General features: G+C 42.5%; 1 protein-coding gene across 1 annotated transcript; it reads right to left on the bottom strand.

Moving 5' to 3' along the window:
• Positions 1–9,218: 9,218 nt before the first annotated feature.
• Positions 9,219–11,550, bottom strand: sox17 (SRY-box transcription factor 17). Its single transcript, XM_084340546.1, has 2 exons — positions 11,099–11,550; positions 9,219–10,758 (listed from the first exon to the last, which is right to left on the bottom strand). The coding sequence occupies exons 1-2, from the start codon at positions 11,394–11,396 to the stop codon at positions 9,851–9,853; spliced, it is 1,206 nt and encodes a 401-aa protein (XP_084196672.1). The 5' UTR covers positions 11,397–11,550; the 3' UTR covers positions 9,219–9,850.
• Positions 11,551–16,692: the final 5,142 nt, after the last annotated feature.

Raw genomic sequence — 16,692 nt, 5'->3', positions numbered from 1 at the left:
TGCCGTTCAGGGTTCACAAGCAGGTTACCACCTCCATCAATTTCAATGGAAATGGTGTCTATTGTATGTATATACAGTACTGTAAAGGGAATCCTAAAAAAAGGGCTCAGGTTACTTTTTCACGCGTTACAGCTCTGTCCCAGTGTTAAACCCTTTGCATGATGCAGCGTACCCCAGCTCCTATTTCACTTGTACACACTTGTATTTGTGATATTCATGCATTAACGCCTCACTCCCCCCCACACACACCCTGTGATGTCCTGTGTCGGTGTCTTTTTCTGTAGTTTCCTTTGTTGTTGTCGTTGTTTCTGTCTTAATCACACCGGCCCTCCAACAGTGACCGTCTGTGACTAAGTAGCTCTGAATCTATCGGTCTAGTATTTAAACCATGTACAGTATTTCATCTTATCTTTCAGGTTCAGCTGTTGTGTACTCGCAGAAAGAAATTAAGCTGCTGATGTTGTACCAAATTGTGAGCTGGTAAAGGACGCTATCCTCTTTCTCACCCTTTCAAAATAATAAATAATTAGGCTATTTAGTCCGAGAACACAACAATGAGTTAACTTCTGAAATGAAGCATCGACCGTGCGGAGTGGGGGAGATATTTTTTGACAACAGAAAGGACAGAAATACTTTCGCAGCCGGAAAGCTTAAAGGGTAATTGTTACAGATCATCAGTACAGATTAAAAGTTTAACAATGTATCTGTGCGTGAATTTTTATGGCCACAGCCACCCTCTGATTTGTACAACATTCAGGAAAACAGAGGACAAAACCTGGAAACATGCTCGATAATGTCAGATGTTGCACGGTTTCACAATATTCAGACGACTTCGCTCCACATTTCTGTGACTAAATATGAAGTGTGCTACCTATCAGACAATAATCAGATACACACAAACCTCTCAATATTTCAGATAATAATGTGCCAACACTGGAGAGGACCTCACCAGGAGGGAACAAACACAAGCATTACAGTCTGTGATGGGATAATTACTCATTTGGCAACATTTTACCTGCAGATAATTACTCTTTATACATGTTAGATGAGCTTCACAAGCATGACAGCATTTTAACGGCACAACAACATAGTCATGTTCCCCAAATGTACAGTAATTTACAGTAATTAAAAAGTTATAAAAGTTAAAATGATAAAGACGGTAAAATAGACTAAAAAAAATGGTAAATCTGTTTAATAGAGGCGATCATTTAGCACATTACAATGTAAGTAGATATGCTGCTATGCTGAGTATATTGTAAGCCTGGTGTTTTAATCTTATATTCATCTGTATAACTAAACTCAATTTAGTGTCATGAGCGAGTGTTTACATTTCTACAAAATTCATAAATGGCAGTAAACTTCTTCATCGACATTTTACGACATAGTTGTTGTGTGTTCATGATCAGTCACAGTCATTTCGGTGACACGTCACCTCACAAGTAATGACGGTAATGACAGCGGAGGTGCGTGACCACACAGGATGACTTCTGTCACGGATTACTGACAGGTCACCTACCTGACTCACGTGCTCTCACCTTCACTCACACTCTCACAGAGTTAAAGTCACAAAACCGTTTGTTTTGTAAATGCAATAAAAAAACTGTTATTATATTAAATCATGATGTATAATACAGGTTTAATTATAAGTTATATATATAACTAACCTTAACCATTACATTTAAGCAGGGCTTTTACTAAGAAGAGGTCGCTTTAGGCACTTTTATGACTGTCAGTCAACATTTTTACAATTGTGACATCACATTATAATCAATTACTTCAATGAGCCAACACATAAAAAAGTAATAGATTTACCTCCGCTATCAATCTAATTATATAATGTTCTTAATTTATTTAGGGTTTTATTTTGTAAATACAAACACAGAATAAATGCTACAGCTGACATAATCAGACAAACATTTTTCTTAAAGATAATTATTATATCACTTCTTTTTTACAGACCTTCACCTGGTAAAAGGTTTAAATCAGCAGTGAGCTTCATGTAGTCCTGTGCACAGCTGACCCCTGGTGGAGACAACCGACACTGCAACTCACCTCTTAACAGCATCTGGAAAACTGAAAACAGCCTTTCACAGATTAATAAAACAAACATTAAACTTATAGAAATTGAACGTATGGACAGTTGCGAGCGTTTCAGATTGTGATCTGTCGCTGACGGACCAGACGTGCAGAGAGGAGACAGGAGCTGCAGAGGGAGGAACACACTCTGTCAGCTTTTGGGGAACTGGAAGTCGACTGTTTGCTATTTCAGTGGAAATGTGTTTGATATTTGTTTGAAGTACATAATCCAATAACATGAGCACAAATACACTTCCTGTGTAAGAGACAGCGTTCAGACTGATTGTGTTATTGAAAAAGAAAAATACCAAACAGTGTCTAGACATTTGTTCTGGCTGTAGGTTCGGTCGACTTAAACATTTATCGAAAAAATGTGATACCGAAACATTTTACGACCCGATTTTAAGGTGCAAACACAGAAATTTTCTGAGTTTGGAAGATGTTACGTGAACTAACGATGGTAGGCATTTATTTTGTCATGCAAAAGGGTTGGAAGAGCCACAAAGTTGATGACCTAATTACTATTTTTGAATTATAAATACAGAATATTTAATAAATTTGAATAGATTAGTCTTGAAACAGCACGGGACCCTGACCTTAAGGTGGAAAAAGAAGTTGTGCCGTCATTTGTCTCGTATATGACGACTACAATAAGGAGAGAAGAAGAAATAAAAGTGTCAGCTCTTCACACTCACAACCACAAACTCATTCACACACACAAACACAATGAGACAACAAAGAGTAGTTGACCCGGGTCGTGACACTCTGCCCTCTCCCTTCTTTATTTAGACTATATTTTTATGTATTTTTATTTTTTTAGGAAGTCCAAACCGGTGATTCCCAAAATGGTGCGAGTGGTGTGAATTTCACAGAGCGCGGCTTCCTCTCGGATAGAGGATGTTCCCAGCCAATCTTTCATGGATGGAGCAAACAGGAGCCATCGGAACGAGGAAGTGGAGACAGGTGCTCCGCGAGAGATTCAAAGATCCACAGAAAGAACAAAACAAACAGACAATGGTCCACATTTATCTCGTGGACTGCGCCTCAGCTGAGCCTCAGAGGGTTTTTACTGTCATTCAATGAATTCAGTGTCATTGTTGGTCATACGGTGTTTAATCAAAGAGGCAAAATCAGTGTTTCCCTTCATTATTAGTCAGACATTATCCCATTGAGCTCCACCGTGTATCCTTCCTGTTAGCTAACTGTGCACATTTAACTGTTGATCCATTAGCTTACTATTAGCTTGCTACGTCAGCTGTTTATACACATTATTTTTAGGTTTTAGCTAACTGTTCAAACCATTTATCCATTACTTTAAGCCAGCTATTCCTACTGTTTACCCAACTTTCTCCACTATTTCCATAACTTTTAGCTAACTAGCCTATCACAAAGACTGTTGACTAGCCAAGTTTGAGCTATTTTACAATTTAGCCATTGTTTTAAACATTTGTCCATTAGCCATTTACCTATTTCAACTGTTTATCTGTTTAATTTAGCTGCTATTTCTATATTTATCCATTAGGCACTTTTAGCTATTTCAACAGCTATCTTTTTTAAATTGTTTCTGAGCTAAATCACCATTAGGCCTATCCATTAGCCTATTATTAGCATAGCTATTTCAAACTTTAGCTACTTTTAGCTGATTCAACATTAAGCTAACTGTTTAAAAACAGTTTATCCATTACCTACTTTTTGCAATTTCATTGTTCGTGTATTTTGTTTAATCTATTTCCATTTTCATCACTTTTAGCTTAGCTTGCTAACCAGTTTTGATCTGTTTTTCCACACAGGCCGAGGCTCATACACTGGAGTATTGACTGAAATCCTGATACAGTCATCAGACTATACTCATATAATACAGCTGCATTTGAAAAATTGCTTTCTTTGTCCTTTTCCTTGTTCCTTTGTTGCCTAATGCCATAAAGTTAAGTTAGTCATTAATGCAGTTTAGTCACAGCGCACATGTTCTTTGCTACTAAACAGCGTTGCTCACTTTCCTTCCATGTTTCCTGAGAAGGGAGGTCGGAGCCAACGGGGGAATCGTGTAACAAGGGGTGACAAGACTCAAACTGTGGCTGCACTCTGCCAACACCTTTTAGCCTCCCAAAGAAAAACACAGCGGAGAGGAAACTGACTGCTGATGTAGTCATCTTATACTCACTACCCGCCTGGACACGAGCTAAAAATTGTCCTGAGTGCCACGAGGGAATTCAAACAAAAGAACGGAGAGCGCCGAGCTGATCAGGAGAGGCCTGGAGTTGATTCAGCTCCCTGACTCAATTCCTGACTGTGAAACAAATGTGCCAGCCAGCTTGAAAAATGTTCTCTGGCACCAGACAATCATTTTATAATCAGCCCTAGATTTTCCTTTGTGTTCTTGTATTAGTTTGTGTCGCAACTGTTTATGATATCTGCGTGCGATTTTACACTTTTATTCACTGTTAAGTCCACGATTCGATTGTCTCCATTTATATTCTTAACATTTAAAGCCTGAAAGTTAAATTAAATGTTTGATTGTTTTATTGTGTGATACGCTAAAAATATAAAACACTTTTCTGTCATTATGTTTTATGACTGCGGTGTTTTATTAAACAAAAATCTTGATGTCTAATGCATCTTTTTTAACACAACATTTACTGACAGTCTGTTGTTGTTTGGCACAGGTTGTCTCATTAAAGTCTCATCAAACAAAGATTTCTATGTGTGACACAATATGTTGCATTCAGGTACTTCCCTCTCAGATCAGACTGATGATAAATATAAATTTTATCTCTTATTGCTCAGTTTTATTTCGGGGCTTGATTTTGGTTGCGTGATTATAAAAAAATTAAGTTCTGTTTTAGGAAGGAGGCTTTTACAAACTAACCTGTGGTGTATATTAGACCAGCATTTTAAAATAAAACTAAATGATTTCCTGCACTACATGGTCTACTTTCAGGTGCAGGAGGTTGAATTTTCCATCAGAAATGTAAAAACAAGTTCTGATGCACAGCTGTGGCACCTTATGTTGCTGTACCGTCGCTGCTGTGCAATAAAAATACTTCAAAAAAACCATTTGTGAATAATCCCTGTGAATACAGCAGCTGCCATCCTGGCACAAAAAGTGGGGGTACCTGTTTTCGATTTATTTATAACCGAACGTGTGACAAAAGTAGAGCTGGAATCAGAAGGAAAATAAACGATTGAGTCACGGCGCTGAGCGGAGATTGACTGGATCCACTATATATAGTGGGAAGCACAACTGGACGGTGGTGTGACAGGCAGAGACCATAAAAGCGGGCCGGAGAGGGACAGCATATGCCCGGGATTATGAGCAACCAGCCCTGCTTTAGACGGGGGACACACCCTCTCCTGCAGCTGTCTCACATGCTGTATTTGCAATCTGCTATCAATGACTTAATCAGTTTGGGCCCTCGCTGCCTCTCTGTGTCTGTCTCTCAAACAGGACGAGGGAAACTTCACCTCCAGTGCATTTTTATTCACGTTTGTGGGATTTATAATGAATCCAAACACACGTGCAGATTTTCCAGGTTGTAATTTGAGACAAAGCCTGCGTTAAAAATAAAATTAGTGCATGAATAAACACTAAATCTCCTGACTTTTGTTGACTTACTTGCTTAAATTGCTCGTTATTTAGGGTCAGGGCTGCACGCATTATTCTTTTTTACTGTTGTTGAACCTTCTTACAATTTATCAACTAGAGGTTTACTCTGTAAAATATTTGAAAATAGTTTAACAAATTACCTTGATAGCCCAATGAGATGTCATTACATAAAACATAAACATAACATAAAATTAAAATAACATTCACAAAACAAAACACAACATAACGTGGCGTAACGTCCCATAAAAATGCAGTATATCCTTATATGAGAAGCTGTGCTATTTTCCTTAATAAATTAGATTAATTCTAGTTTGACACTATTAATAAGTGGTTAATCAGTTGTACTAATGTCTTTATCAATGATTAATACATCAGTTATTTATCCTCACCTTAGTTAAAAGCCATTAATGGGAGCAAACTTGGGGTTTGGCAGATTGGAGATCATGTTGACGCTTTGTTTTTGGTAACAAAGCAGCCATAACTTTTAGTAGTTTAGTCAATGATAAGTGCTTTTTTAAGAAATGGATTCTAGTCCAGATCCATTGCAACTCTTTTCCAGAAGGTAAGTGGATTTTCAAAAGCTTGTAACATGTCTATTTATCAACCGATGATAAATCAAACACTCCCAAAATGTCTGTAAATCAGTTTTCCTTCAGTTCATTAATCTCTCAACCGAGTCATTGTCATAACACTACACTGTACTACACACCCACATCTCTACACTGACCAAAAATCAAAAATCAATGTTTAAAAATGCCTTTGTGTTTGCTCTCCTCGTCTCTGAACGGTGTGAAGTTAAGACACAGAGAAATCAATTAGTCATAATTTCTTGCACCTGGACTCAGCTCACACAGAAGTGCATATATTACCTGCACAATGAGTGTTTACTCAAGAGCCACAGCACATCCAACCGCAGCTATCATGACATTATAATGACTAATAAACCCTCCGAGGGAGCTTCGCCGTGTTTGCATCTGATACTGGTGCTGAATGAAATAAACTGCAGCTGGTTCTGCGGCTAAATGAAGCTGCGTTCGTCAGGCGTGTTTGTGAAAGGCAGCTACCTGAGATGAGATTAGGCCAGTGCCATGATTAAGTGCTGCTGTGTTAATGTAGCCGGCCGTCCCGCTGTAATCTCTGAGTGAGTGGCTCTCTGCAGACTGCTGGCAGCGAGGCCCCAGGACACACGCACACACACACAAACACACACTACAAAAGCAGCAATGGGAACACCATGAAAGCCCTGATTTCCTGAGCTTTGAGCCGTGCTCTGCCTCTGCTGCTCTGACTGAATGTCTTACTCACACCTGGAAACATCTCAGTGCTGCTCACAGCAACACAAGCGTCAATAACTTCAAACGCAGACGTGCAAAAGTTAGATAAATTAACGGGACTGTGTCTTGAATCGCGATAAAAAGTGGTGTATTATCATTATCAGGACGATTGTGAATGGAGATAATGAATATCCTCACACGAATGAAACAAAGACAAGTTAAATGTGTGTTAAAAACTGCAGATTCAAAAGTAAATGTCTTTTATTTACACAGGAAGACCTTTTGATTTATTTATTTACTTGTTTAAGATTCTTAAATTGTTTTTCACTAAAACAAGATACATGTCCCATCCCAAAATTAGTTTAGTGCACTTTTAGTTTTATATTTTTAAGTTTTAAGAATATTTCTACGATTATCAGGATGATAATAATCACAGTCACGCTGGACGCACCTAGTTACCAGCAGTAACAATAGGATTTGTCCAACACATTGAAACCAAAATACATATGACTTAACTACCATAATGCAAAACACATAGTATTGTACTGTAAATGGCCGTCATACCAACAGAGGAAAACTCACGCTACACATTTTGCAGTGTAAAATGTGACTTCTTTATCTTTCTTGTTTTTAATTCTTACTGTCTACACAGATATTGTTTGTGTAGGTCCCTGCTGTGCGGCCATTCTTCGGCATATGTTTACTTTAGGTTTGAAACTTTGGTGTATTCATCCCCGTCTAGTCTGACTTCTTGAGTTTGTTGTCTTTTTTCTTGGTTTTGTTTTGTTTTTGAATGTTTGTGAGTTTGTTTGTCATTTGTTCCAAAATTAAATATAATGCTGAAAAAGGAAAAAGAGACGAAACATAATCATTCACCTCCCTCAGCATTTTGTTTTTCAAGAAACTCACTCGGTGAGCTCTTCCTCGTCAATTAGCCCGGATCAATTAGCGTGAGCAGATAATATCATGGCTGACATGGGGGGTCTGCCTCTCCCTGAGGTCAGCGCAGGTGACCCCCACCCACCCTGCTGATGCCTCGGGGATCGTGGCCTGAGCCTGTTGTTATGCAGCCATTAGCTGGAACAACAGGGAGGATAAACCTGCCACTCAGCTGCAGACTGAATTTAAACACATTCGCACCAATTACGCTGGATTGTTGTGCACGGCTTTGGGGGGAAAGGAGTCTTGTGTGAATGTGAAGGAAGTAAGAAGACGTAACGACACCTCAGACGTGTCAGCTTGTAGTGAAAACACTCCAAACATGTGTGTCGAAGTCAGAAGAATGTAGATTTTCTTGACTAAAACGAGGGCTGACATCATCGTTACAACCGTGGGAAGAGCTGCTAATATTTACCTTGAGCTCCGACCACTACTTCTACATAAGAGGAATATTTAAAAAACATTCAGCGTGAACAAAGCGCATGAACATATACACCTCTGGAGCATGTTTCCTCTGAAGAGCTAAAAATGGACGGTGGGGTCAGGGTGATAGACCCCTCCGAGAAGAACCTCTTCCTTTCAAAATCGGGAAAATCTCTATTTTTAAAAGTGGGACTCTTTCTCAGCTATAAATACCACAAGTTATCCTCAAGGTTTTAAAGATTTTTACCTGATAAATGTGACGTGTGATGAAGCAACGGTCTGGCGTTCGTGGATAAATATACCACAGGGTATGTCAGTGCACCCACAGAAATAAAACCTGATGTCACTGCTGTGTTATTACGCATAGCTGGAGGACGCGCTCACATTCAGCTGTGAAAATACACAAAATAAAGTGTCGCCATTGTTCAACAGAGGTGTAGTGAATTTTAATGGCCCCGAGCATTAATCAGAGGAGACTAAATCATTTACAGGCAGGATGTCCGGAGCATAAACTGCGCTCCCATGCTGCGAAAACAAGGCGCCATGTGTAACGCAGACACTGGGATTACCTCCACTCCGTCCGGGCCAGGAAGCCGGGTCGCTGCCCCGCTTCCAGGTGAGCAACTGGTGCTGCTGGGATCAGCTCCGTGTGGAAGTGGGAAAAACCAACAGAGCCGCAGTTATGTTGTGCCACGTGAAAAGTATTTGTTCTATAAAGATTTACATTTTCTCTCATGACAAACTCACCGACCGATCAGTCGTGTCTGGCTTCGAGGTGATAGAGCTTTTAATGCGTCCCCTAAAATAAAATTAAGGAGCTTAAGATGTGCCTGAATTATAAAAGAGAGAAGCTTCAGCCGGTCTGAGGAGGATGTGAAATAATAAATACAAGAGGAGTTGAGTCTATTTGCAAAAATTTATTTCTCAAAAGTGCAAAAAAAAAGTATAAAAAAAACAAAAATCCCAAACAATTTCAGTATAAACATCAACGTTAAAGGAGCACTCTGTAGTTTTTTTTTGCCTAAAGAAACTAAATAAACAAACTCTTACTGAACAAACAAACTGACCTTAAAGAACAACACAATTTCATTCTGTTTTCACTTTGTTTATGTGGCGGACCCTGCCACCTTTCTAGCTTCAAACAGTGTTTTCCCTCTGAGAGCAGCTTGTTTATTCAGTTCAGGAATAAATAAATATTTCTGAGCTTGTATTATCACCTCATTTATATTGCAAATATCAGTAGTCGTAGTTTGAAAACTACACAGTGCCCCTTTAAAATAGTGACTGTACAATATTTATCATCACAAAATAAATTCAAATCCCTGCGAGGGTGGAAGAAAAAACCAGTGTTCATGTTAAAATATTCCTTTCTTACACAGTTACAGTACAACAGTCACTCTCCTAAGCTTCATTTCAAAAATCTCATGGACCTTCTGTGCTAGTAGGGAAGTACAAATTTAAAAAAATAAAAGAATTTGTTCAAATTTAGCTACAGAGACTTGAGGTCAGATCATGTGTCCTTGCAGGCAGGAGGTTAGGAGTTGTTGTAGCTACAGTAATACACAGCTGTGCTGGCGTCTGACAGCACCGATGATATGAGGCTCTCAGGTCCTTGCATGCCAGCCTCGTGCGGCCCGTATGGCAAGCCTGTCATGTCCGCACGCGCCGCAGAGGAGCTCAAATACTGCTCGAACTCGCTCCGGTCCACCTCGGCCAGCAGCTCGGAGTGGTGCATCTGCTCCACGCTGTCCGCCGGGTGAGGGTGGGAGTCGGGAGGTGGGGAGAGCTGTCCTGCCCCGCCGCCAGGGTGCCGCTTGGGGTGGCTGGGACTGCAGTGCTGGGTGTAATACATTGCCAGAGGGTTGGGGCACCCCATGTAGGAAGGGGGGAGAGTGGAGGGCTGAGGGGGCTGCTCTGGAGCTGAGGCAGGGTGTCGGTGCAGGATGGCGCTGCTGTGGTGGTTGGAGAGGGCGTCCTGGGGCTGGTACTCTGCCGCCTGGGAGTGGTAAGCGTACGCAGGCATCATGTGGCAGTCCTCCTGCGAGTGTGGAGGGAAGAAGATGGAGTCGGACTCCACGGCGTCCAGAGGAGAGGTGTCAGGTGTGGGGAGGCTGTAGGCCTCATAAGAGGGGCCTCCAAGAGCCTGAGCATCTCGGTAGTGGCTGAGCGGCTGCGAGGGAAGCTGGAAGCCGTGCTCGTGGTAGCCCAGGCCCAGGCTCTCCACACACACTCTGCCGTCGCCGGACATCGCCTGGGCCTGGTGATCGGACACGCCGTGGACTAGAAAGCCAGAGTCCAGCCTCTTAATCCTCTTCACCTGCTTCCGCCGCCGTGGCCGGTACTTGTAGTTGGGGTGATCCTGCATGTGCTGAACCCGCAGCCGCTCGGCCTCCTCGACAAAGGGCTGCTTCTCTGTAACAGGAAGGGCTTTCCACGATTTCCCTGCAGGTCAAGAGGAGAGTGCACATCAATGATATGTCAGCAGATACTGTACGCAGCCGGGTGATGCACACAAAAATAGCTTGTTGCCATTTTAGGGGGCAGGGACAGGTTTTTCAGGTTACATGTGCGGCTTAACTGAGACGCAGGAACTTTTAATAACACCTGCTGCCTAAACAATCACTGCATCCACTGAGGAGTAAACATTTAGGTGTTTTAGAGCAGATTCAAACCATAAAACTGAAATAAAAAGCGCTTTAAATTCAGAAACAATGACAACAATCATATAATAACTCATGACTGGCAGCTTGGGATCGATTAAATGGAGTCTAAAGTGACTTACCCAACATTTTGCTCAGCTCCGCGTTGTGCAGGTCCGGGTTTTGCTGCGCCAGCCTCTTGCGCTCATCCTTCGCCCACACCATGAACGCGTTCATGGGCCGCCGGATCCGCGGTTCGCTCTTGCCGCGGCTCTGGCTGCCGGAGCCGGAGGCGCACGGCTCGCTCTTCACTTTGGTGTCCCCAAGAGGACTGAGAGGGTCGGCCCACTGGCAGTGTCCCATTCCAGGCATCATGACTGACATCGTACACCTTGCCTGGGTCTGATCGTCGCTGGCGTACCCCGCATCGGGACTGCTCATCTCTGTCCAGCGGGGAGGATTTTTTTGGACAGCGCACTAGCACGAAGAACAGCCAACAACAGACAGAAAATAACTCACTGAGGGTTTCTGGCTCTCGAGCAGGAATATAAAGCAATAAGTCACATCCATGAGACGCTTCCAGGAGACGCGTGGACTGAACGGTACCGACTTCTCAGCGGTGGATGGGAAGGTTGGTGCGCTATAAACGCACAGGCAGCCAATCGCCATGAGGTGGGAGGGCTCTGCGCTACAAAGGTGTAAAAAAGTTTGAGTACTCCGCCTCCGACCCTTGTTTGAAGAGCTGGGACCCTCACAGGACAGAGACGAGGAGATTTCAAACAGATTTTGTGGAGAAAATGCAGATTAATATTAATTTAAAGCGAGATTAAACACAAAGAATAAATGAATAAATAAACTCAGGCTTTCCTTCAGATTGTTTTTTCTTTTAAAAATGGCCAATTTTGGAGCGAAAACACGTGAAACTCTTTAATCCACATGGTCCAGTTTTAATTGTCACTGACACTAATGCTCAGACATCAACTCACCCGGTCGTCAGTGTGTGTATTGGGGGAATTAACCGCGTTAAATCGTGAATATCAGGTTTACGCGTGGACCTGATGGCTCCCTCAGCCGCAACTTTTACGCACCGATGGACGTTTTCTTTGACCGCAGCCTAATGAGAAGCGTCGGACAAAAGGGCGTTAATGAGGATTTGAAATGTCCTTAAAGTGAAATCAATAAGAGTGGAGGAAGGTTAAATAAACACCCATCACCGTGTAAAACTAAACTGGTGATGTTGTGATACTGGGGGCTCAGACTGCGACGTTCAAATGTCAGAACAGTCTCACACTGTGTCTGACGGACCAGACGTCGGTCTGAGATGTTAATGACCCAAAACAAACAGATGATTGATTAAGATGAGGGCGAACAGTGACTGACTGTGTGTCAGTATCACATTTATAAAGTATTAACTTCTCAAAGTCAGAACAGATCTAATATTTTTGACTTTTATTTCATGATTTCAAGTTTTTTCTCACAATTTTGAACTCTTATCTCATAATTTTGACTTTGTTTCTCAAATTCTTTATAATTTAGGAATGACTTTTTTCTCATACCTTCTACTTTTCATCTCATAATTTTTGACTTTTATTTCATAATTTAGACTTTTCATCTAATAATTATGACCAAACAGGAATACATTTTTCATCAAGCTTATCTTTCACCATGATTTTTCCCAGAAATGGGCTTCCATAATAAAGAAAACATATCTAATCTAGAAAAAAACGCCCAAATAACTTTGTCTGAACTTATTTTAACAGCAGTGACAATACAGGGACAGAGAGGGACTGATGCCAAGTGTGTGGTGACTAAAAATGAAACAGAGTATTCAAAGTAATCAAAGATATGTTAGTTTTTCTTATGTGCTCAAGCTTCGATTGTCTTTTATGCCTCCTCCAACAAAGCTTTAAGGTGCATTTCACCAAAAAGCAGAAGTATTGCATCTCAAATTATTTTGACCCTATTGTATGCTTTTTAAATCCTCGTCTGACTTTTTAAAAAGATAATAACTTTATTCGTTATACAAAAAAGGAACAGTGACAAACTCAATGCTGTGCAGTTCAAGTTAACAACATAATTACTTAGGCTGTGGAAGGTAGAAGAATGAAAAAAATTAAGAAATAAACAATAAAAAATAAACAAAACATACCGGGTTGAGTCATTAAATCATAATAAAATCATGAAAAACCAAATTAAAAGTAGAATTTAAAAAAATAAAATAAAACAAGTGTAATTTACTGTAAAATGTGAATAAACATCCCTCTCTGACACTTGACAACATGCATTTTCACCTTGAGTTTGAGGTGAAACTTTCGGACACGCTTGACAGAATACATGTGGATGACATCAGCCAGCAGTCAAATATAACTCAATTAACTCCACGACACACGTGCGAGCTGCAGAGATGTGTGAGAATGTGTTTCCTTGTTTTTGGAGCAGCTGTGCCAGACTAGCACGGTGCTACAGAGGGGGGGAAAAGGTTAAAGCAACCTGTTACACCTCAAATATCCAGACGTGGAGTGTTTACGCAGAGACTGAAGCCCCCTGTTTGTGGCCAGAAATCCAAACATCACCCACACAAGGCTGCGGGGGTTCTTATCTGGGCCAGCAGACCTCAGCCTGTCAGCTCCGTCTTTTTCTCGGACTCGTCGTGAGCTACGGTCAAAAGCGGCTGACAGAAATATGAGGGATGCTTATGCAACCTTTCCGTGCCCCGTGCAGACACCAGCGGGGACTCCAGAGCACGCTGGGTGACCCTCCAGGGGCTGGTGGGAGGGTGTTTGTGGATGGAGGGTCCAAGCCAAGCGCTGCATGGGACAGGATCTGGACTATAATACTGTCATCATCTATTTTACCGCCGATGACCTGATAAGGTTTTCCCCCTCCGATACTAAGAGAGTGGAGAAAGACAGTCTCCCTGCATGTGTGTGTGTGTTGACATGGGCGTGGATATGAGCGTGCCCCGGCCACATCTCCCTCTCTCGCTGTGTGGGAGTGAAAAATCCTGGCTTTTGATGGGAGAAGTCATAAAGTCTGGAGTCGTAGCCACATTTCCTCTACAAGGTGAGGTTCAGAGTCAACTCAGACGAGTGGAGGGGAGGCGGTGGTGAGCGGAGGTGACACGCCTCATACCCCCCCCCTCCTCCGCCCTCCATTCCCTCCCCCTGTCCCTCCAACCAAGTCCCCCACCCCGTGCCTGGGGAGTCTGGGGCTGGGTGGGGGCCAGGGCTCTCGACGCCAGCCTCTGGACTCTGCGCTCAGGGAGAGGTCACTTGGCTTGCTTACACAATGGCATTATCTCAGTTCCAGCCTCGGCTACTGCAGCGGTGAGCACTTCCTGTCCCTCTGCAAGCACTTCCTGTCCTTGGCGTAGCAGCACAAACTGTCCGCCTTCCAAGCGAGTTCTGAAACGCAGTGGAGCTGCTGGTCGCCAGTCTCGCTGTATAAATGTCTGTGGGTGGCTTTCTTGGGAATTGCACAATGTGTTTGCTGGCTCCTTTGTGCTGCGCTGCGAGGCAGTGGTGTTAGTTTAAATCGCAGGGACGGAAGGTATATATATGTTAGCACTCGGCACTGATCCCCTGAGCCACTCGAGCTGCGAAGGCCTGAGCTGGACAAAGACTCAGAAGGGCAAAATGTTCTGAATTTAAACAATACTCTGCTAATCATCAGCAAATGTTTGTGTATTCTGCCCTGTTCTTACAATCTTACACCACTTTAGTTTACTGGTTGAGGAGCCAATCAACAGACAATTTAAGGGCGATAATTTAGATTTTTGCAGAGTTTAATCATTTAAGCTATTAAGTTATTAAGCTACATTTGTTTGTGTCAAAGATTTACTCTTTGTCTCTGTCTTATGTCATCGTTGATTGAAGTTTTTGGGGTCATGGACTGTTAAAAAACACTCAATTTGATGTTAAGGTCAAAATTTCCCAGAGCAATTTTCACAGATCTGTGACATTTTATAGACTAAACAATTAACTTATTAACACTTATTACGTTGCTGCTCCTGTGGTGAGAAGCACTACGTGGTAATATCATGGATGTACTGTAACTTATAACTGAAAACAGTCCAGTGTGTAGGATTTCTCACTCAACGACAGCCACTAAAAACGCCCTCTCCAGAACCCGTGGGTCGGTTTGTCCATTCGGAGGAACGTGGCAGTGCACGGCAGTGTCCGTGGAAGAGAACGTGGACATTAAAGACTCCCTCTAAGGTAACGAAAACACAATGATTGTGAGTATCAGGTGAATATTAAGTTCCATTTCTGCAAATAGATCCTCCTAAATTCCTCTAAATCCAACAAACTTGACCTTTAACATTAGCTTTTTAGCTATGGATGATAATCCTTTTCTAGGTTCAGTTCTACCTGTTTTTTATTACACACCACAGTCATTGGACCCATTCTCCATGTAAATATATTGATTTGTGCAGCTTTAAAAAAATTTGGGATCTTCACACCTTTTGAAAAACGTGTTCAAATGAACACAGCCATGTATTTACCTGCAGTAAAATCACGGTCAGCCTCTCAACAAAGCCGGGTTATGGTTCTATACAGTCTTGTGTGTCAACATTCGTCATTATCAGCGGTGAGATAGTGATTGTTTAGATTGTCTGATTAGACGATGACTTCCTCCAACACCTGCTCTGGAGAGGGGGAGGTGTTTCAGGCTGGGGGGAAGGGGCTCATCAGGAGGAGAGAACGAGGAGGTTACGGAGGGGAGCGCATAGCAGGTGTGCAGAACGGAGGAGAGAAACGTCTCTTATTCTGTAAATAGATATCACACCTTTTTTCGAGAAGCTGGAACATTTCAAGTTTCGACACTAGCAATGTCACTCAGGAATTCAAAATGAGTCCTCATTCTGCCGTCAGCTGTCAGTCAAACCTCTGCAGGAGCCGGCTGAGGACCAGCCGTGTCTTTAGTCACCTGAAAATCACCCCATACGGGAGATTGCAGATATGAGAGATCATCCACGGGTTGGTGGTTAAGTTATGCCCACATTAAGGATGTGAGAGTCTGTGTTTGGTGATGTTTTTTCCCTTTTGGTCACACAAATTAGGGACTTGAAATTCACAATAAAAAAGGTCAGCGATCACGCTGCCTGAAGCGTTGCCTCGCAGCTCACGTGCACACACAGATGTTTTTATGCGCTACTGGTGGTAGAGTCTTCCCCCTCCCCCGGGGGATTGCTGGGAAAGTTTCCTTGCCCGTGAGCACACAGCACAACCCGGCAGAAAGGGGTAGCGCTGGGATGTTGTCTGCCGCAGACGAGCGCGGACACAGAGGAAGCCGTCTCCACTCTCGTCTCATTGTTCTGGAGGCGTTAATCTGTCAGGGATCTGCTGGGAATCAGGTGGGAATCTACTCGGCCCTGTTGTGTTTATTGGCCGGTTCATTCCACGTTGAGGACGTCTTCACCCCGTACCCTCTCTGCAGCACCATCCTGCCCCCGCCTCCCGAAGATGCTCTGATGATAAAACTATTTCTTGTTTGTCTCTGCTGCTCGGCTTGGAGATGAGCACATCCGCCTCGTCTTCTCCTCGTCTCGCCCTCATTCTCCGTCTGTTTGACTAAACTGCAGCCCGGGTCCAAGACAAATCTTAAATATGCCTTTAGTCATGCTAGCATGAGGATGTTTGGAAACTTTTCACCACAAGTTGTGGCGACCTCAGGGTTTGCAGCCTGCCAGGGGTCAGCCAACAATAAAACGGAAGCAACAAGTAAAATAATCAAA

Source organism: Pagrus pagrus (genome assembly GCF_965226575.1).
Source record: "Pagrus pagrus genome assembly, chromosome: 20".
Lineage (NCBI taxonomy): Eukaryota > Metazoa > Chordata > Actinopteri > Spariformes > Sparidae > Pagrus > Pagrus pagrus.
Note: the sequence above shows the minus strand (reverse complement) of the source record. Positions and strands in the feature narration are given on the sequence as shown.